At 43.0% G+C, this 23938-nt stretch overlaps 1 protein-coding gene across 1 annotated transcript in view; it reads right to left on the bottom strand.

Moving 5' to 3' along the window:
• The window catches only part of LOC124796117 (hemicentin-2-like), a 790202-nt gene that overhangs the window by 184742 nt on the left and 581522 nt on the right, over positions 1–23938 (bottom strand). Inside the window, exon 6 of the mRNA XM_047260206.1 lies at positions 6539–6684. Within this exon, the coding sequence (XP_047116162.1) occupies positions 6539–6684 (146 nt within the window). The remainder of the gene's footprint in view (positions 1–6538; positions 6685–23938) is intronic.

Genomic DNA, 23938 nt, shown 5'->3' with positions numbered 1-23938 from the left:
ATATCTGCCACTGGAAATGTCTTAAACTTTAACACGTGGTTCCTAAATCTCTGTCTTCCAGCGTCTCCAGGCCTGCTCCACGTATACAGCCTTCTTTCATGATGCTTAAACCAAGTGTTAGCCACCAGAAGTTACTCTCTGTGCAAAATTCTACTAGGCGGATACCTCTTTCTTTCCTTACCCCCAGTCCATATTCACTTACTACATTTCCTTGTCTTCTTTTTTCTATCTGTCGTCTGAGGTTCGAGTCCTCCCTCGGGCATGGGTGTGTGTGCTGTGCACAGCGTAAGTTGGTTTAAGTTAGGTTATGTAGTGTATAGTTTTAGGCACCGATGACCTCAGAAGTTTGGTCCCATAAGACTTTACCACAAATTTCCAAATTTTTCTTTTCGTACTATGGAATTTCAGTCCCCCATGACTATTAGTTTTCCTTTCCGTCGTATCTAGTTGGCATATAAACGTGTACTACTGTGGTAGGCGTGGGCATCGTGTCTATCTTTGCTACAATACTGCGCTATGCTGTTCGTAGTTCCTTACACAAGCTCCTATTTTTTATTCATTTTTAAACCTGCTGTTGCATTTGATTTTGTATTTATAGCCCTGTATTCCTGTGAGAAAAGGCTTTCTTTCTCCTGCCGCCGAACTTCAGTAATCCCCACTACATCTAACTTAAACATATCGATTTCCCTTCTTAAACTTTTTAACCTACCTGCACGATTAAGGGATCTGACATTCCACGGTCCGATCCGTAGAAGACCGGTTTTCTTTCTCCTGATAATGACGTCCTCTTGAGTAGTCCCCAACTGGAGATCCGAATGGGGAACTATTTTACCTCCGGAAAATTTTAACCGAGAGGCCGTCATCACCATTTGACCATACAGTAAAGCTGCATGCCCGCGGGGAAAATTACGGCTGTAGTTTCCCCTTGCTTTCAACCGTTCGCAGTACCAGCACAGTACACCAATGGAAAGGTCCATGTTTCATGGGTGGGGATTGTCATTCAACCAGTGATAAATTTCCAGTTTTGTAGCAGTGTCACCAATGTGAAGATCGTGGACAAGCTGTATGTGAAATGTGTACTTTTCATGTTACATCGATAGGTTCATAAAGTCGTCGTGTGCTGGTTGTAGGGCTACACTGCATCTTGTGAACAATGTATTGCTGTTCCCGCGTTCAGACGAAAATGGGAACTTGGACGAATATCTTTTCCTGCATATGCTAAACACTCTACGATTAGCAGTTCGACGTTTCGGAAAGCGTTGATACATTTTTCCACACATGCAGCAGCACTTCCGTACAAGAGTCATAAACGTACACCATATCAGCAAATTCTTCATTAGCGCAAATGTGTGAAATTTTACGCAGCGCTTGTACGAACACAGTTAACCAAGGTCTCCCTCTGATACGCTCTTAATCCCTCACACTACTTGAATCACAACACACTGAGGACAACTGCTCGATGAATGGGCTAGTTCAATGGCAGAAAGATGTGCCGAGCAAAGAGAATGAAAGAGACGATGTTGGTTCGGCTAGAATGAAACGTCAGTGTGTTGGGTGGATAAGACACGCACATGCTCGCCGCTATCCCAAGAACAAATGTACATTAACCTAGATTACTAAATCGTCTTAAAATTTGCGACTACGTTAGGATATAAAACAAGAATTTGTACTTAATTTGGTACGTAACATTCTACTGTAGATTTAATATCTCTAACTAACTAATTTATAGCCTATATATTATAACTTCCTTTGAATATAATGTGGAACAGTAAACTTTACGATAGTTCAGTAGAAATGTAACATTTTCCTGCCTTTAGTGTTCTAGATATAATTGTTTTTTATTTCGGAAACCAGCTCAATAGGGCATATGCAAATATGAAGTTTTTTGCTTCAAATGAGCATTACTGTCGTATCCCAACTATGGGCCATTTCTCTTAGGACGCCCTCCACCTGCTCAGTAAAGACTGATGCTTACAGTGAACTAATCCTCATTTGCACTGAATCACCGCACCCAACATCATTGCAACAATGTTTTCATAAACACATCTGGAATACGTGGGACTCTCCCGGAGAAGGCACCAAGCAAATGACGTCTTACACTGTCTCTGGTCTTGACAATGGGCTGAGGTCGGCACCAAGATTCTACAAGCATTTTCAGGCATTATTTCATCATTAGAACCCTTAGTCCTATCCAACTACAGGGAATTTGATTGATACATCCACCCGCTGTCCAAAGTATCCTCAGATACTTTCTAAGAGATTAAGATCCGGTGATTTAGCAAGTCAATCGAAGTGCGACAGTTTGCCTGAGAATTCGTCAAATCAGGAACATATATGTGCACCGCTCTGCTTACGGCTGTTGTTATCTCCGATGACAGGTGAATCCACTGCACACTAATAATGAAGTAAGGGCTACAGCTGGTTACTATGAATGGTTCATATTCACGGTAACAGGAATCAGTGGTCCCAGATCGTAATAGGGAATTCCAGCTCAAAATAATAAAACACTGTAGACAGGAAAACCCATCTTTGCGAACTATTTTCCTTTTCTGGAACCGTTCATTTTTATTTGTTCACTATTTATTTTTTAACGAGTTGCGCACGCTACATAAAATACTTAAAATAATGTACACAAAGAACCATTATATCTGCTCGATAAATTCATTGATTATCTTATGATGTCAGTTTATTATTATATCTGCTCGATAAATTCATTGACTATCTTATGATGTCAGTTTGTTTAGTTCGATTTCCTTAGCTCAATGCGTCTTTAGAAAACATTACATTAGTCGGCCGAAGTGGCGAGAAAGTGACCGCAAGGTAGGTAGACGCAAGCCAAGACAGGAAGAGAAGAATATCGGATAACAGAACCTGTTTACGACCGAGCGCGAACAACCTCGGTCGTTGTTCACTTACGAGAAAAGCGTACAACGTCTTGCGTTGGGATTATTAGCATGAAATAACTGGAAATACACCAAAATAAATAGTTTCTTTTCTTTGTGCAGGTGTGTAAATTAACTACGCATCAGAGTAGCGTACTATCTGCGTGCGAAGTGAAGATTTATTTGGTAAAATTGGCCAGATGCGAGTAGGACTCGCGTGCTGAGGGTTCCGAATAAACTTAAATAAGTATACAGACAGTACATACATTTCGGTACTCGAGAATCTCGTCTATTTTTGCCTGTTATCGGCACTGATACTGGAGGGATATCGATCCCAGCGATTCTAAGACTCGCGAGAGCATTTTAATTTCTATAACATAAATGTGGCGGAAGTTCACTGAGGCTTTTTGCGGATGATGCTGTGGTGTATCGAGAGGTTGTAACAATGGAAAATTGTACTGAAATGCAGGAGGATCTGCAGTGAATTGACGCATGGTGCAGGGAATGGCAATTGAATCTCAATGTAGACAAGTGTAATGTGCTGCGAATACACAGAAAGATAGATCCTTTATCATTTAGCTACAAAATAGCAGGTCAGCAACTGGAAGCAGTTAATACCATAAATTAGCTGGGAGTACGCATTAGGAGTGATTTAAAATGGAATGATCATATAATGTTGATCGTCGGTAAAGCAGATGCCAGACTGAGATTCATTGGAAGAATCCTAAGGAAATGCAATCCGAAAACAAAGGAAGTAGGTTACAGTACGCTTGTTCGCCCACTGCTTGAATACTGCTCAGCAGTGTGGGATCCGTACCAGATAGGGTTGATAGAAGATATAGAGAAGATCCAACGGAGAGCAGCGCGCTTCGTTACAGGATCATTTAGTAATCGCGAAAGCGTTACGGAGATGATAGATAACCTCCAGTGGAAGACTCTGCAGGAGAGACGCTCAGTATCTCGGTACGGGCTTTTGTCAAAGTTTCGAGAACATACCTTCACCGAAGAGTCAAGCAGTATATTGCTCCCTGCTACGTATATCTCGCGAAGAGACCATGAGGATAAAATCAGAGAGATTAGAGCCCACACAGAGGCATACCGACAATCCTTCTTTCCACGAACAATACGAGTCTGGAATAGGAGGGAGAACCGATAGAGGTACTCAAGGTACCCTCCGCCACACATCGTCAGGTGGCTTGCGGAGTATGGATGTAGATGTAGATGTAGAATACGTGCACGGGGCAGGTGACCTTTATTATCATAATCTGCATTTCTCCATTCAGGCTGATTGGGTCGCAATTTGCATGAATGCCGAACTGCTGATTGTTTTAATTGCTAGTCTGACGTCGGATAACAAATGAATAAAAAAATTCTCGTGGTATGTAAATACAACTTAACAATTTTCAGACTTTTTTTTTATCTACTCGTACTGTGAAAACTTACCTCTTGCGAAATTTCATCATTGTAGATCAATTAGAAGTACCCTATAAGTTTTGATGAGTCATTTTGCGAGCGTCAAAGTATGTGACATAAATCACAATGCCTTCTGACTGCACTGACGTAGAAACTCACTTTTATTATACCGCAAATAGAGTGACTACAGATTTAAAAATGTGACTCACATTTGACCTTTATATTGTTGCCCATTTCTGAAAAAAGGGCGGACAGACTGATAATCAGAAAACGAACTACGAAAACACTTTTTTCCCTTGATACGCAAATATTCAGTTTTGTGATGTGAACGTAAGGACAGAAGACAGACAGGCAGACAGGCAGATGGACAAAAAGTGGTCCTATGAAGGTTTCGTTTTTACTGAGTGAGACACGGAACTCTAAAAATAACGACTTCCGACGCAAGAATTGAGGAATTGCCTAATAAAATTAGAAATTTTTAATCAGAAAAAAGTGAAAAGACACCAGCCTTTTTTTTCGTAACCTTAACAATGTATCACACATCAGTGCTTTGGAGATCTATACCACTGAAAAAGATAGGTTTTGGTTAGCCGTCAGTTGATAGAGGGCCCAAGATTCATGAATGGAATCAATCAACTGTTATTTGAGAAAGAGAACTTCTGAGCGAGCACAGGTAATCGTTAACAGACATGATGAAACGAATATTAAATTCAACAATTCAGTACATACACTTTAATGGGCTTAACATATAAATTTTGCACACAAGCGTATTTGAAAATAAGAGTATTGTTCACTGCTTGTTCACTACTGATAACTTTACGCATATTTCGGCCATTTAATTTACTATGGAAGAGGGAACAAAAAAGTTGTCAATGACACTCGCTCGTCTTTTTAGGTAAATTATTAATTTCTGTCACAACAGCATAAAATATGAACACTTTTAAAGGTTTTCGTGTTTCCTGAAAACACTTTGGAATAGTTTATCTTGTATTTGCCTGAAGCCATAGGTTTCATAAGAGGATTATATTGATACTTCTTAATTAATTTCGATTCCTCTTCTGTAAGAAACATCAAGTATTTTTCCGTGCTTCAAGCAGATCCATAATGTAAGATAGATGCCCGTTTATACCTTGAAAAATTGTGTATTCTATGACGAAGGAGAATTATAACAAGACGTGACTGCAATTCTACTTGAACTTTCCTTGCCAGTATGTATGTCGAAGCATGACTCTGTGATGCTTCAGAAGCAAAAGCTTCGAATTTGTATTTCAGAATTCCTTCGAAACATTATATAATACAGGGTGATTCAAAAAGAAAACCACAACTTTAGGAATTTAAAACTCTGCAACAACAAAAGGCAGAGCTAAGCACTATCTGTCGGCGAATTAAGGGAGCTATAAAGTTTCATTTAGTTGTACATTTGTTCGCTTGAGGCGCTGTTGACTAGGCGTCAGCGTCAGTTGATGCTAAGATGGCGACCACTCAACAGAAAGCTTTTTGTGTTATTGAGTACGGCAGAAGTGAATCGACGACAGTTGTTCAGCGTGCATTTCGAACGAAGTATGGTGTTAAACCTCCTGATGGGTGGTGTATTAAACGTTGGTATAAACAGTTTACAGAGGATGGGTGTTTCTGCAAAGGGAAAAGTTCTGGACGGCCGAGAACGAGTGATGAAAATGTAGCACGCATCCAGCAAGCATTTGTTCGCAGCCCAGGAAAAATCGACTAGCAGAGCTAGCAGAGAGCTGCAAATTCCACAATCAACTGTATGGAGAGTCCTACGAATCTTCTGAGAAGTAGGGACAAATATTGTTCCTTGATTGTAGTGGATTACACTTTGTAGAGCGGCAAAGCTTTTATTATTGTAGGAAGTAGGACCTGACGTATTGCATCACTTGATGTAACAGAGGCATTAAATGTTACGCCCCTAATATGGATCGTTCACGGAAAACAGCTGAGTAGAACTCATACAATATGTAAAGCGTTTGGGCACTGGGGGTTGGAGCTATTGAAATAAACCACATGTTTCAGGGCCATAAATAAGGCTATCCGCCACAAAAAAACCGATATTCTTAGCATGAAAGAGTACTTTTGACATTATAAAGAAGAAAGGAGAGAAACTGATGACACGAAAAAATACACACTTCACTGGAGAAACTGGTAGACTTGAAACATAATAGCTTAGCCTGAGCACAAGATATTCCCCTTGCGGTTGTGCATAAAACGGTCGTCTGAGTACTGACCTTGCCTCTGTCTAGCTGATAGTTGTCCCGCCACCAGGAAATGACGGCTTCCGGCCTGGAGCCGACTGCCTCACACTCCAGCACCACCGTCTGCCCCGCTTCCAGCACACTCGGCCTCTCCAGCAGCCGAGTCTTCAAGGGCCGTACTGGAACAAACACACGACCACTTACACAATGCCCGTTGGAGTGTCGAACTAAGAAAAACAGAGGTGCAGCTATAGCTATTACAGAAGCACACGCCCTGTGTACCCTCTCACAGCATTTTCAAAATGGCACTGAGCACTATGGAACTTAACATCTATGGTCATCTGTCCCCTAGAACTTAGAAGTACTTAAACCTAACTAACCTAAGGACATCACACAACACCCAGCCATCATGAGGCTGAGAAAATCCCTGACCCCGCCGGGAATCGAACCCGGGAACCCGGGCGTGGGAAGCGAGAACGTTACCGCACGACCACGAGATGCGGGCACAGCATTTTCGGAAGAGATATTGTACTCTATGTGGAGTTGGTCATGATCAGCACAATGATGTAAATGGATGAAGGCGGAATTTAAGGGAACTATCCACACGTTTTCCTTATTGGTTTTCCTAAAATACGGAAATATCTAATAAGTAATTCACGATTGTAATAGAAGATTCGCGTCTAAACCACAAAGCATGGTGCTACTCGATGAGTCGTAATCCGAAAACTTGATGTCCCAGGAGGAAAGGTCTCGCGGTTCTAGGCGCGCAGTCCGGAACCGTGCGACTGATACGGTCGCAGGTTCGAATCCTGCCTCGGGCATGGATGTGTGTGATGTCCTTAGGTTAGTTAGGTTTAAGTAGTTCTAAGTTCTAGGGGACTGATGACCTAAGATGTTAAGTCCCATAGTGCTCAGAGCCATTTGAACCATTTTTAGCCAGGAGGTAAGGTCAGTGTTCAGAGATTTGGCAGGAACGATTGTTCGAAATAAAATCGTCAAGTAAACGTGTTCTTCACCTTCAGTACTGTGACAAAAATATCTTCTACTGGAAGTTCTTTGCTTTACATATTTTTAGAGATGGTAGTATGGACAAAAAAAGAAAAAAAGACGAGTAAAAAATGGTTCAAATGACTCTACGCACTATGGGACTTAACATCTGAGGTCATCACATCAGTTCCCTAGACTTACAATTGCTTAAACCTAACTATCCTAAGGATATCACACACACCCATGCCCGAGGCAGGATTCGAGCCTGCGACCGTAGCAGCAGCGTGGTTCCGGACTGAAGCGCGTAGAATCGCTCGGCCACCCCGGCCGGCCGACCAGTAAACATGGGCTCTAAAGCGCATACGTAAAGAGCTATAAGCACTTGTTCATCTTTGTTACGTTGTTACACATCTTTTCTACTGAGCGATTGCTCATAGCTTTGAGGTATGCGTATACTTGATTCCTTTGCTCCGCATGATCGTTCCTGTCATACGCCTGAATATCAGCCACGCCACCCTGGGAAGACTCTGTGTGTGAGTGACAATTGTTTGTAATTTTATTTCAGTCCATGGCACAATGCAGAAGTTACAGATGGAGACATACACTTCGACTTGATTCATGTGTATCCAGCGCAAATAATAACCAATTTATGTTATTTTATATCGTATTGAATCCCTAGATCTTTAAATGAAACTTCAAAGCTTTGAAGATGATCCGACGGAGGGAAACCGATTTACGACTTAACACGGCCAGTCTCCAGCGAGCTAGCGTTTCAGAGATGGGTGGAGTGACAGAATCGCTGAACTCTGCAATTTAAACATCATTTATCTTCTCCTGACGAACACAACGCGTGACCTGGCGCACACAATAACGTCTTCTACTAGGTAACAGCGACGTGCCACACATGATAACGGCTTACGCAATATGTGATATTAGTAGAATGTTATATTACCTGTCACTTGCAAGGTTGCTTCATTTGCATTTCATGCCTTCAAGATAAAATCAGTGACTTGGCGTCATTACGAGGTACATATTTAGATCGGGGCTTTTTTCAAGACATGGCTTCATTTCCCTCCTTATTATTCCTTTGTACTTACCAAACCTCACAGTTTTTTTCTGAAGTAACTACCTTCACCAAAAAGCGTTGTTTTAAAGCAGTAAATTTCAGTTCTTGCTACAGACATTGCTCGGCACTTTGGTTTCTTCAATCAAAATCCCATAAATTATTAATTTGATACGTATTTGTAAGGTTGGGGATAGGTCTTTGTGAATAATATTCTGTATTTGCTATTACGGCTAAAAGTGTCTGCAAAATCAGTGCGTCTGTCTGTATATTTATATTGATAGGAATGTTACCGTATTTTCTCGATCTGAAATATCTAAATGTAACGTTCAAGCATTCGTTTGTACACGGTGATTATTCGTCGCACCTACAGAAACTGCAGTCAAGATATAGACTGATCCTCCATTTTCTTGTTTGATGTATGGATTAGTCTGCAACTGACCTCAGCAATTTGCGTTCATAAAAATTACCTATGGGAACTAGATACTTGGAACAACCAGCAACGCAGGACACTTCTTGCTTCATGATGACGACGACTAACGGATATGAGAAAAACAAAGTTCACCATATCCGCTTCATGACACTATCCGAATAAGGCATCCTGCCACGTCCGGACGAAGTACAGAGTTTGACAAACTGCAACTGTCTTACACCTCGTTCACTACTGAAGCCTTTCGTGCATTTTGTGATGCATTTTCTTCCTTTAGAGTACAGGTAATTTACATATGAGTTAGCTGGTTACATATTCATCTACCATGTCGATTGTGAACTACAGAAAAGCAGCTTTTTGATTCCTTTCAGCATTTCTCGTAAGTCATTACTTTATTCGTAAGTTTGCTTGACTTAGTAAATTAGAGCCTGTGAAAACGCAACTATTTTGAACGAAACCAATTTAAAGTTAATATTCTGACAACTATGGCATCATTTGGAATCTAATTTCATCCCATTTTCACAATCGTTCCCCTGTATTGGTTAGGAACTGTGGCTGTTCTTCTTGTACAGATCAAAAGTGACGTATATTTCTTTTCTGCCTAAAACGCGTGCTTAGTTTTATTTTTCCGATTTTTAGTACGTGTTTAATTAGGTATGTTGTGCCGTGTCTTCGTAAATTTTCAATACAGGGCTATATAAAAAATGTGTCAGGAACTCTAATGATTTGTTCGTGACATCAAAAAATTAAAAAAATTTCAAAAGAAGATGGGTCACAACCCTTCTTTAGACAGGCTTGAAAATAATTTTCTTTAATGAGTTCTGGTCATGTAATATATCTCAAATGTGCATATCTTATTTACACTTGGTCACGACATCTGTATGTTTTTGTCTCATCGTCATTTGTTCTGTTTTAGAGCAGCTTCTACCATAAAATCGCAACGGTATACTGAATGTGTGAAATGACCCAAATGCACTATATGTAGCAGTTGGAATGCAGACGCAGTAATTCAACTCTGTCTTACTTTGCGCAAGAAGTTGGTAAGAAGCCAACAACTCTCACAACCGACAGGTTCATACACTATGTGATCGAAAGTATCCGGACACACCCAAAAACGTAGGTTTTTCATATTAGGTGCATTGTGTTGCCACCCACTGCCAGGTACTCCATATCAGCGACCTCAGTAGTTATTAGACATCGTGAGAGAGCAGTATGGGGCGCTCCGCGAAACTGACGCACTTCGAACGTGGTCAGGTGATTGGGTGTCACTTGTGTCATACCTCTGTACGCGAGATTTCGACACTCCTAAACATCACTAGTTCCACTGTTTCCGATGTAACAGTGATGTGGAAACGTGAAGAGACACTTACAGCGCAAAAGCGTACAAACCGACCTCGTCTATTGACTGATGGAGACCGCCGTCAGTCCGGAGTGGCCGAGTGGTTCTAGGCGCTTCAGTCTGGAACCGCGCGATCGCTACGTTCGCTGGTTCGAATCCTGCCTTGGGCATTGATATGTGTGATGTCCTTAGGTTAGTTAAGTTTAGGTAGTTCTAAGTTCTAGGGGACTGATGACCTCAGAAGTTAAGTCCCATAGTGCTCAGAGACATTTGAACACTTTGAGCCGCCGTCAGCTGAAGAGGGTCATAATGAGTAATAGGCAGACATCTATCCAGACCCTCACACAGGAATTCCAAACTGCATCAGAATCCACTGCAAATAATCTGACAGCTAGGCGGGGGAGAGAAAACTTGGATTTCATGGTCGAGCGGTTGTTGATAAGTGACACATCACGCCGGTAAGTGGCAAACCACTCCTCACTTGGTGTAAGGAGCGTAAGCATTGGACGTTTGAACAGTGGAAAAACTTTGTGTGGAGTAACGGATCACGGTGCACAATACGGCGATTCGATGGCAGGGTGTGGGTATGGCGAATGAACGGTGAACGTCATCTGCCAGCGTGTGTAGTGCCAACCGAAAACTCTGGAGGCGGTGGTGTTATCGTGTGGTCGTATTCGATTACATCTTTCAACACGATAGAGCACCTGTTCATAATGCACTTCCTGTGACGGAGTGGTTACACGACAATGACATCCCTGTAATGCACTGGCCTGCACAGAGTGCTGACCTGAATCCTACAAAACACCTTTGGGATATTCTGGAACGCCGACTTCGTGACAGGCCTCACCGATCGGTGTCAATACTTCTCCTCAGTGCAACACTCCGTGAAGAATGGGCTGCCATTCCCCAAGAAACCTTCCAGCGCCTGACTGAAAGTATGCCTGAAAGAGTGGAAGCTGTCATCAAGGCTAAGGGTGGGCCAACGGCATATTGCATTCCAGCATTACTGATGGAGGGCGCCACGAATTTGTAAGTCAGTTTCAGCTAGGTGTCCGGATACTTTTAATCACATAGTGTATGATCAGGAGTTGCACCACGCGATGTACGAATGCGTCGGCTTGAAAAACGGGTTGTGTGGATGAATCTCCATCAACTAGTACAAGGATAATTGCAAGAAATGAGATCGTTAAGCACATGATGATCCATTCTGCATGAAAATCTTTTGTGCCTGATCGCCTTCAGCGGGTGTAATGAATATGTGAGGCAGAAATCGAGCCGAGAATGTCCATCTGTCAATACACGTTCGGGCACTGTGTCGTGTTTCTGCATTTCTTAGCATGTACATCATTCGCTGATGAGTCTGTCAATTCGGGTGATGGGATCTTCAGTTACCAGTTAGATCTAGGTTTGTGAAAACCTATATCAAGTGCGAGAAGTCAACACAGATTTAGCCTCAACGTGGGGGTTGTAATTATTCAAGATATCTTCCCGCAAACGTATCTACAGTTTCTCAGACATGAAGCTACTCATGTACTTGATGATGTGCCCCTAGGCTTCATCAAACTAATGGAGTTCTACCTAACTTGTAATGCTTTGATATGAAGAATATGTCCCTGAAGTTTGACATAAACGAGGGGCATTCAATAAGTGACGCAACACGTTTTTCTCGGACAATTTCGGTCAATAATGGGGAATTTGTTGTGCTACATCGTGGAATATTCCCGATTCAGCCCTTATAGTTTCATGGTGTTCCGACAGATGGCGTCGCTATACGTAGCTTTAAAGATGGCGTCTGTAGCGTAGGTGCGTTCCAAGCAGTGTTGTCATTGAGTCTCGTTTGGGGGAAAACCAGAGCATCGCTGATATTCGTAGATCCTTGCAGAATATCTACGGAGACCTGAAAGTGAAGAAAAAGATTGTGAGTTGTTGGGCGACGCGTCTGTTATGATCGCAATAACGTCACGCAAAGCTCTCCGATCACCTGTGTGCAGGCCGGCAGCTCAGAACTGGCCGCGTAACAGAGGACCATAAAGAGCAACGAAGGACCGTCTGCGCGGAACTGTTCGCGCATCACAAGCCTGATGGTAACAAGTTTTTTCGAACATCATCACAAGCGATGAACCATACATTCATTACTCCGAAACGAAAACAAAACGGCACTCCATGAAGTGGTGCCAAACCACAACTCGTACGATGAAAAAGTTCAAAGCCGCACTATCAGTCGGTAAAGTGACGGCCAGGATCTTCTCGGAATCTGAATGAGTTATTCCGTTTGATGTCCCCCATAATGGTGCAGTGATCAACTCTGCAGTGTACTTCGATACCACGGGATTATGAAGAACCTACTTATTCGCAAAAAAAGAGGAAACGATCTTTTCCCTCTCCACAACAACGTAAGGCCTCACACAAGACTGCGCAACCGATAAAGAGCTCACAATATTTCATTGGACTGTTCTTCCTCATCGACCCTACAGCCCTTCAATCTGTTTGATTCAATGAAGAATGCACTGTGTGGGAAACAGTACGTTGTTCATGGGAAAGTTACTGATGCAGGATGGTGTTGGCTCCGACGTCGACCAGTAGAGTGGTACCATGTGTGACTACAGACCCACCCAGTAATATTCCGTAAGGCCTTCGCATCGAACGGAGATTAGGTTGAAAAACAGGGTTTTATAGCCAAGGGTGGGAAATAATACGGCGTATTGTAATCTGCTTTCAGAAAGAAACGTGTTTCATTGTTTATCACTGAATACCGCTCGTATTTTATACACCCTGCAGCGAAGAGATGATTTGCATCCTTGTCACACTTGAGTCGTGCTGTGGCTCGCGTTGGTGCTGTTTGTAGGTTTCGCCCTCTGTTGGAGGCCAGACGCGATCGTTTAGTTGGCATGGTTACGCTAGTGGCAGCAGCGGTGGTTACCGATATGTAGTAACTGTTGCCCTATCTTTGGAGCGACGTCGTTGTTTTGTCCGGGTCGTGTGAGTGGGTTAGTTCGGTTTGGGACTCAGAAGGAGCCAGCTCCACGCTGTGCCAGAACACGCTGCGACCGCTGGCGGCACACATCTACTGCCAGATGGAAGGGCTGTGGTCACCAGGGTGCATGACCCCGTCGTAAACCGGATCCAGCAACCTTTATGATGAGAGCATTTCAATCCAAGTAGAGACACCTCCACCATTGTGATATCTCTCGATTCTCCAGTGACTTGGGTGCCTGTTGCTGCTAGTAGTGTCACCGAGGTGAAGAACAGGCAGTGGAGTGCTTGGGGAAGGCGGATCTGATTAGCTTTCCTCGACATCTCATTACTATTTACTGCGTTCAACTTGTTACAATTTGTTCAACCAGCGGTAATTTATCTTGCCTGGTGGCCGCTAACGCCCCAGTTACCTGCCCCATGGGTTAGTGTATGTAACGGCAGTGTACGTTTCCTCGCATTGCCGCTGCTGTCCGGTAAGGCGTGTAGTTTTGACAGCTTTTTTAACCGTAGGCCGGTTGGCGATTCTTCCACTCTTGTGGTACCGATTCCTTTCTCGTTCCGGGCGCTCTAAGCAAAGTATTCTGGGGACGTTGTGCAGACCGCCGGTTCCGGCTTTGGCGTATTGTTACATCGTTGCATTTGGTTTATCGGGCGATAGGAACCTTCAGCAAGATTATCGTTAGTCATTCGTTAGACTCCCACTAGTCTGAGTTACCATCTTGTGAAGTGAATGCAAGTCTTGGCTGCCCATTTCATCGCTCGCGAAAGTGTTTGTTGCCGAACCTTCTCAGAGGTCGATTCCTGGAGCACTGTCTATGGCCTTTTGGTTCTTGTAAGACATGTGTATTCTATAAAGAGGTCTGAAGGCCAGTAGTTTGTTAGGTGTCAGGCAAATCCAACTCCTTCCATGAAAACCCTGACATAATAAGCAAATCCGGCAGTATGTCACATAGCTCCGAATAAATCCTGACATTAAATTAACCAAAGTAATACGATCAACGAGTGAGCAAATGGAACACCACAGACTAACACAAGAACGCCTAAATGCATGTCGTACCTTCCCACCGTGAAACAGACGCAGTTCCGATGGGAGAAACGAGAACAGAAGCCGAGAGCAGAACCGTGTTAAGCCAGAAGGCCTTACGATAAGGGACGGACACCCACGTCGCCAGCCGACCGCCAAAATCACCCCCAGCCCATGTTAAAAGATAGAGCCCCCCAGAAGAACAGTATAGATCTTACGATAACACTAAAAGGGCCGCACCAGCTGTAAGTTTTAGTGTGAGACTTTTTCGCGTCTCTGTTACGTTGCAAACGTTAAAAAACATAGCCCCACCATGAAAAATATAACGTTTCTCTTTGGATAGACAGAATTTTGTAGGCGGAGCTTAAGGTTAACATTGAGACCCTGATTGGTCAGTTGAAAACACAGCCAGATAGCTTTTTTTAAACCAACTTCGGTAAATAGTAGTAAGGAGAAGTTAGGTGAGAGTTGCTTCCGAGGCGGCGAGGTGTGTGGAGCTGCGCCGCCCGCCGCTCCCTGACGCTGCCTAAACACCGACAAGGTAATGAACGCACGCGATGCCGCATTTTGAGCGCATAAGGCTTCACTCAGAACTGTAGAAGTCTCATCTGTTACATCCCCTTTTTACTTAATACTAGTGTCGATCGTCAATTAAATCTCATGGTGTTCACATTTGCCACTTGAAGTAAAAATCTGAAACGCGATGATTTTTCTGTTATATAATTATTGAGAAGTCACATCAGCCACTGTAATTTACGACAAGTTAAATTAGTAATTGAAGATAACTGAGGGTCACTGTAGACCATTTTGATAGTTTTCTCTTTTGTGAAACTTAATTTAAACCTAAATTATAGATGTGATTTGGCATAGGTCATCCTTCGATCCATTGTAGAACTTGGAAACCCATTCAGGGAATATTCGTTCACATTTTCGTTGAACGCAGTTGGTTTTTATCATCCTTTATTAAAATATTTCCCTTTATCAATAGTGCAATTTATAAACAATGATTTGTGAGTAGAATAAAATTTCCAATGGTAAACTTGACTGCTTTTTCGACGTTATTTTACCAGCTAACTAAATATAGGAAAGCCTTGAATCCCTTCCACTAAATTTAGTTAGTGTTAAGATTCTTTTACAGGGAGTGCAGTGGAGCTGACGCTGAAATTATTAAGTATTTGATTGTATCATCGCTAGTCTCACTGAACTATTCTGAACTCTACATGTCATATGCGGTCTGGCGTCTCCTTACCAGCAACAGGTCCCAGGTTCAAACTAGTCAATTCCCTAAAAAACACGCTCCGAGCGTCGTTGCGAGAAAGTGGTAGGGAGACACGACTTAGAACAAACAGACACCACGCAGAATGTTAGTAGTTCAGTGTAACGCTCCTTCAGTCCACGCCTTCTGCGGGTATAATCTGCTTCAGTACCCTTTAAGGGACTTAAGTACTGGCTTTTGTGTTTTATTTTTATACTATTTATTACAATACCTTGTAATGCCTTTAATGAAGGTTATATATATATATATATATATATATATATATATATATATATATATATATATATATATACATATATGTATATATATATATATCGAGTTAATAGTTATGGTCACCTTCTAGAATAAATCTTGCAGTGTAGTGTTCAGTGGATGTTAAGGGTTGTGTTAAAGTTTACCATCATCTGGTTTCACCCATTTTGTGATCAGTTGTTTCTTTAATTAACCTTTGCTATTGTATTTGCTGTTTTACAGTAGGTTTATTAATTTTTTATATCATTGCCCTTCCTGGCGTGTAAGGCCTTCAGCCGTGATTGTCGTCATTTGCCTTGAAATTCTAATTTGGTATTTGTATTTTAGCAGTAAGGCTTAATACCTTATTTACTGCCATTCCTTGCGTCTGATGCCTCCTGCAGTGTTTGTGGCGACTTACCTTTAATATTTGAATACTTGTAAGTTGTAAATTGCAGCGAGTTCTTAAACAGTTCTTAATTTATTGCCATTCTTGGCGTGTAAGGCCTTCAGCCGTGATCAAAGTGGCTTGCTTTTAGAACATTATCAGCTGTATCTGTATTTAATGGTGATTTGCTAATTTGTAACTCACTTAAAACACTATTATTTACACAGTTGTTTATTCCTTCATTAATAACGTGTAGTATTTTTATTTATTGCTGAGTCTCGAATTAGTTCTTTAAAATAAATTGTGTGTAACTGTAATAGACAACCAATAGTAGCTGAATAAGGCCCTGTCCACAATCGTAACCGAATCCTGCCTTCCCTTGAAATGGTCAAATGGCTCTGAGCACTACGGAACTTAACTGCTGAGGTCATCAGTCCCCTAGAACTTAGAACTACTTAAACCTAACTAACCTAAGGAATTCACACACATCAATGCCCGATGCAGGATTCGAACCTGCGACCGTAGCGGTCGTGAGGTTCCAGACTGCAGCGCCTAGAACCGCTCGGCTACTCCATCCGGCCCTTCCCTTGACTCTCTGGTATTAGCACTCCTGTAAAAGTCAATTTTCCATTCGATAATTTGCCCTGGGTTGTAAGTGTGCACCGATGGATTTGAATTAACGACCCACATTCCTTTACTGTGAATGAAGAAGAAATTATTTTAAAAAATAAACTTTGTGTCCAACAATATTACTTGCATCCACGTTTTATGCAGGTCCTCAGTGCTGGGAACATCCATCTCTCTCCCAGTCGTGTTGCACTGCCACGAGAGCACCTCTGCCCCCCTCCCCTTTCCCCACACCGCCACTCGCAGTCGCCGACAGCCCCTGCATCTCCCCCTCCCAACCGCTCACCCCGATGGCGGCGGCCGGTAGGCAGGTATGCATGTGTTCGCGTGCCGCGGGTGATTTATGGCTACAGTTACGAGTGCGTTTCGCGAGGCTATTACTATGCCGCCGCGGCTCGGGCCCCGGCGCTCTTAAGGCGCTGGTGAGCCGAGGCCTGGCCAGGAAGAAACGCTGCCCACTTTTATATCGCTGATAACATCTGGCGAAAGAAAGTGCTTCCAGCGCGAAAACGGCAAACGGCCGCCCGGAGACATTCCGCCCGGGAATGGAACTCTTATCTGCGCCGCCGCTGCCTTACGTTCCGGGATGCTGCGCGTAATTTATGCGTGTCCCACACCACGGGCGCTCACGGGCGATGGATGTTCGCCGTGTTTAATGCCAGTGTCCATTTCTAATGACTCGTTGGAGAATATAGGGGGGATACGCTCCAATACAGAAATAATGCTAACATTTTCTTTGTTAACAACAAAAAGAATTCCATCCTTCCACCACTGTTAACGTTAGTAAACTGAAGTCAAATTTACAATCAGGAAATAAAGCGGGTCCTTTGACCCTCGCAATACCAAGTGCGGGAGGAGGATTGGAGGGAGGGGGTACTTTATACTTTATGCACACCTCTTGAACGGTTCTAGGCGCTTTAGTGCGGAACCGCGCTGTTGCAACGGTCGCCGGTTCGAATCCTGCCTCGGGCATGCATGTGTGTGATGTCGTTAGGTTAGTTCGGTTTAAGTAGTTCTATGTCTAGGGGACTGATGACCTCAGATGTGTCCGATAATCCTCAGAGCCATTTGAACCATTTTGCTACAAATTCGTCGGGCATTAGACCACGCAGCTCGAACTGTCAACTCAACTGGCACCGCTAAGAGTACCCTAAGACTGCCACCTCGCTGGTTACGGGTTATGCACATTGTTGGTGACTACTTTGAAGGTCAGTTAAACTTTGAAACACGTATCTGTTTTGTACGAGCTGTAAATAAATAGTTGCCACTATTAAAGTTCCAGGCCTCGTATATCCATTTTCTGTGATTTGAATTTTGTTCAGTTGGTCTGTGTACGTAAATTGACAGCACATTTGCATAGAAATATTTTGGTTATTTATTCTTTCATAATTTTATTAGCATATTATAGAGTATTTTGATTGTATTACCTTGTGTGTCGGGATTGCTAGCCACTTACTTCGACGTCATGCATTGTAGCTCTGTTCACTCCTGCCCAATATGTAGTTTCACAGGACTGGTTGTTTAGTTTACATTTTTGGCTTTCTAAGTAAATTTGTTGAAGCTAATTTATTAAATATAATTATACAATTTAGTTTTGGCGTCTAATTTATTTGACAGTACTTCGATAACTACACCACGTGCCTTGTTAACGATTATTACACAGATACACTAGTCATTACGAATAGCAGTTCAGTTTAACCTTGTTTCAGTTTAGAAGATTAAACATAGGAAACTTACAAAGGACTGAAGTCAGACGTGGAAACACAGCAGGCAATTGAATGTTGTGTCTGTACTTGTGTTTTACCTCGGCACTCAAAAGGGCGGGGAGCTAGAGCATCATTATGAAATAGCCACACTCCCCTTCATACCACCCGCAGGAAGCGCAAATACGCCTCGCCTTTCACTTGTTGCGAAAGGATGACCAGTCCAACGAGGTGATCGCCAGTAAACCCTCCTACACAATGAGGGTGAACCCGTCCTGACAGTTCGCTGCCATCATACCACTGACAACCTGCATAAGCCAGAGATAGATTCTGAGAATATTGTCGATACAGGCGCTCGTAAAAGGAGCCTCATCTGTAAACAGAATGGATGATAGAAATTCCAGCAACATGGTGGTCTGCGCGGCTAACCAGCGACCAAACAGTCGCTACGGAGGCAAGTCTACAGGCAATGATGCCTGCTAACGATGTATGTGGTACGGACTGTAGCATTCGTCGTGGAGAGTGTTCCACACTGTCGCCTGGCTTACCCCATGCTGGAGGCCCACCTTCCTTGTACTGACATCAGGGTCACTTTCACAGGTCTTTTATCTTTGGAATCAAGAAAGTGTACCTGTTCAGAAACGCACGGAAATATGATGTATATTGCTCAGTGTTCGTCTCTTGCAGTTTGTCCTCATTCATCAAAATCATTCTGTGTAGTAGGTCTCCATCACTAGACACGCAGCTTTTGCCGCCTGTAGCAACGTAGTATGTTCCACTGGTGTTTTGATGTAGGCGATGTCTTACCAAGACGTGATTCCTTAATGAAGCTTGCGCCGACCCATATTTCTCAATACGTCAATTTTAGTCACATTTGGAAACTTTTTCGTTGTAGTAAGTGAAGTGCTTCTTTCTCTTGGAGAGGTGCATTTCGAGACAAACAGGCAACTCAGAGAGAATAACCCAGAAAACTGCCACTTACTGCCTCATAGATATTGTCTGACGTGTTTTCATATGTTTTCTCGAACAACACACACACACACACACACACACACACACGTATATATATATATATATATATATATATATATATATATATATATAGAGAGAGAGAGAGAGAGAGAGAGAGAGAGAGAGAGAGAGAGAGAGAGAGAGAGTCACTACCACGACACTTTTTCTTTTTTTTTTCAGTTCTCAGTTCTCACTCGTACGGAAAATTCTATTATATGGTCTACGTCAAATACATCCGATACTAATTATGCGTTGGTCATTAATAAACCCCACTGATCTCCTAGCCTAAGTTTCACCATTCAGCATCGTACTCTGGAAGTTATGTTGTTTTGACATTGTGTCTAAAATGAAGGCAACGATGCTCTTATCATTGTAGCATGTATTTTCTGCACAATATCTTGAACATGATAGTTCTAGGAAAGTCTTCTATCCACCTCATACGAGCCCAAATAGTAGGCTTCATTTACTTTTTGACCTTCTTCGACATTTTAATTTTGTTATTACAAAACTTTCGTGGCAGAAGCTGTATACAGTCGTTTAGTTTCAGTTACGCGATAGTCTGTTCTGTGAAAGCCATGTGCTAATGTTATTTCCTATCCTGTTAGCTACAAAAGTTATGTTGTGTTCCAGATCGTCTCTCATTTTCAAAGAGAAATATTTTTGAGTCATGTGTCATCTTTAGTGGGAGATCATTGATATATACAATGTGACAAAAGTCATGGGACACCTCCAGATGTCGCGTCGGACCTTCTTTTGCCTGCCGTACTGCAGAAACTTATTGCGAAGTGGATTCAACAAGCCGCTGCAAGTCCTCTGACGAAATATAGATCCATGGTGCCTCTATTGCCGTGCAGAACATAGTTTTGCCGGTGTAGAACTCTGTGCACGAACTGACCTCTCAATTATCACTAATAAATGTTCGCTGGGATCCATGTCGGGAGATCTGGGTGGCCAAACCATTCGCACGAATTCTCCAAAATGTTCTTCAAACTACTGGCGAACAAATGTGGGAAGGTGACAAGTCGCAAACCTATCCATAAATATCCACCGTTGTTGCTCTCCAAGTAGCCGACATAACAACTTCCAGTCAATGATTGGTTGAGTTGAAATGCAAACACATTTCAAACCACTATGAAGAGTCTGCAGCTCTTGGTCTCGCGGTCGCGTTCTCGCTTCCCGAGCACGGGGTCCCGGGTTCGTTTCCCGGCGGGGTCAGGAATTTTCACCTGCCTCAAGATAACTGGATGTTTGTGTTGTGCTCATCATTTCATCATCATTCATAAAAGTGGCGAGATTGGGCTGAGAAAAGTTTGGGAATTTGTACGGGCGCTAATAACTGCGCAGTTGAGCGCCCCACTAACCAAACATCATCACCACTATGGAGCCACCAGCACCTTGCACAGTGCCTTGTTGACACCTTGTGCCCGTCTCTTCATGGAGTCTCTCACACACTCTAATCCTACATAAGCTCTTACCAACTGCAATCGGGACGCATTTGATCAGACCACAGTTTTAAGCAGTCAAGGGTCAAATCCATACGATCACGAGCACAGGAGAGGCGCTGCAGGCGATGTGTTGCTGTTAGTAAAGGCATTCGTGCCCGTCATCTGCTGATATAGCCCACAAACGCCAAATTTCACGGCACTGTCCTAACCAATACATTCGTCGTACGTCCCACATTGATTTCTGTGGCTATTTCACGCAGTGATGCATGTCTGTTAGCACTGACATTTCTACGCAAACGCCGCCGCTGTCGTTAGTTAGTTAAGAGAAAGCGTCACCCATGGTGAGAGGTAATGGCTGAAATTTTTTACTGTCGGCACGCTCTTGACACATGGATCTCGGAATATTCAATTCGCTAACGATTTCCAAAATAGAATGTCCCATTAGCTCCAAGTACGTCCCACATTCAGAATCTGTTAATTCCCGTCGCGCGGTCACAATCACGTCGGAAACCTTTTCACATCTATCACCTGACAAGGAAACCTCCCCGTCGCACCCCCCTCTGATTTAGTTATAAGTTGACACAGTGGATAGGCCTTGAAAAACTGAACACAGATCAATTGAGAAAACAGGAAGAAGTTGTGTGGAACTGTGAAAAAATAAACATACAAACTGAATAGTTCATCGAAAGATAGGCAACATCAAGGACACTGGGAACACAGGAGCGCCGTGGTCTCGTGGTAACGTGAGCAGCTGCGGAAGGAAAGGTCCTCGGTTCAAATCCTCCATCGAGTGTAAAGTTTAACTATTTATTTTCAGTTTATGTGACAAACTCTTATGTTTTCATCACTTTTTTGGGAGTGATTATCACATCCACAAGAAAACCTAAATCGGGCAAGGTGGAAGAATCTTTTTACCCAATCGCCAAGTGTACAAGTTTAGTGGGTCGACAACATATTCCTGTCATGTGACGCACATGACGTCACCAGTGTCGTATAGTATATATCAGATGTGTTTTCCTGTGGAGGAATCGGTTGACCTATGACCTTGCGATCAAATGTTTTCGGTTCCCATTGGAGAGGCACGTCCTTTCGTCTACTAATCGCACGGTTTTGCGATGCGGTCGCAAAACACAGAAACTAAACATATTACAGTAAACAGAGACGTCAATGAACGAACGGACAGATAATAACTATGCAAAAATAAAGTAAAATTTTCACTCGAGGGAAGACTTTAACCAAGGACCTCTCATTCTGCAGCTGCTCACGCTACCACCGGACCACGGCGCTCCTCAGCTCACATTGTCCATGATATTGCTTATGTGGCCCATGGACTACTCAGTTTGTATATTTTGCTTATTTTTTCACAGTTCCACACAACTTCTTCCTGTTTTCTCAATTGATCTCTGTTCAGTTTATCAAGGCCTATCCACTGTGCCAACTTATAATTAAATCTGAGGGGGGTGCGATGGGGAGGTTCCCTTGTGAGTACAATTGGCAGCTCCGCCTATGCACTGCACTTTCATACGCTGTGTACGTGATTCTACCGTCACCTGTACATGTGCATATCTCTATCACATGACTCTAAGCACTATGGGACTTAACATCTGAGGTCATCAGTCCCCTAGACTTAGAACTACATAAACCTAACTAACCTAATTACATCACACACATCCATGCCCGAGGCAGGATTCGAACCTTCGACCGTAGCGGTCACGCGGTTCCAGACTGAAGCGCCTAGAACCGCTCGGCCGCAGCGGCCGGTGCATATCCCTATCCCATTACTTTGTCACCTCAATATATATTTTCATTACATTCCCGGTCGGGTCGGGGAGTTTCTCCGCTTGGAACTTCATTAACATTTCACCATAGAATCTCGTAACTGAAATCAGTTAAGAAAATTTGCAGCAGGTGGCCAAACTCCACAGAAGAGGACTCCCGGTTAATAATGCCACAAACGCATTTAATTTTTCTTCAGTGACATATTCATGAAAAGCAACGTACTCAGAATAAAACTCATTGCCACCCACCCTTTACATGACCGCAGTAGTATTCATTTATGTTCCTCGTTTGTTGAAAATAGAGGACAACTTTCTGCTTCCAGCATGATACAGTGCTATGCTTCAGTTGGCCAGTGTGGCCGAGCTGTTCTAGGAGCTTCAGTCTGGAACCGCACGATCGCTACGATCGCAGGTTCGAATCCTGCCTCGGGCATGTGTGTGTATGATGTCCTTAGGTTAGTTAGGTTTAAGTAGTTCTAAGTTCTAGGGGACTGATGACCTCAGATGTTAAGTCCCATAGTGCACAGAGCCATTTGAACCATTTTTGAAGTGCTATGCTTCAGACAAGCACATCCAGGAACTTCTTCTCCATTTTCATATTAATATCTGATAACGGCAGAACTCTTTTATTGAATGTGTTACGGAGTACTACCGTGTGTATCTACTTTTAAAACCCGTGTTGAAGTCTACTTGAGAAGGCTTATAGTGCAGCGATGCTACGGCTCTGTTGAATTGCCACGTGTGGAGGAAGCCGCGTGCAATATGCACGACGCCTAGCGCTGTTTAAACAGCCCGCCGCAGTCGAGCACCACTCAAGCGTTTAGGGCGCATTAGCGCCAACACCTGCCCACACTCCGCACAGCTGTTTATGTCTGCCACCTGTCAGGCGGGTCTGCCTAACTGGGAGGGGCCAGACACGTCGCTACTCCATCTCACGGCATTAACGCGTCCAAACAGATTAGTGCCAGACTCGTATCTATTCGTAATGAAAACAACTATTCAACCGAATCTCGTTCCCACACTTATTTCTGTCATAGAGAAACGAAATTTTACTAACTCTACGCATTGTGACACGAATATTCGTAAATCCCGGAACAGGAAAGTGATAATAAGTGGTCCCTTTTCAGTTAACATGCTTACATATTCCTGCAAAAA

Source organism: Schistocerca piceifrons, chromosome 4, assembly GCF_021461385.2.
Source record: "Schistocerca piceifrons isolate TAMUIC-IGC-003096 chromosome 4, iqSchPice1.1, whole genome shotgun sequence".
Lineage (NCBI taxonomy): Eukaryota > Metazoa > Arthropoda > Insecta > Orthoptera > Acrididae > Schistocerca > Schistocerca piceifrons.
Note: the sequence above shows the minus strand (reverse complement) of the source record. Positions and strands in the feature narration are given on the sequence as shown.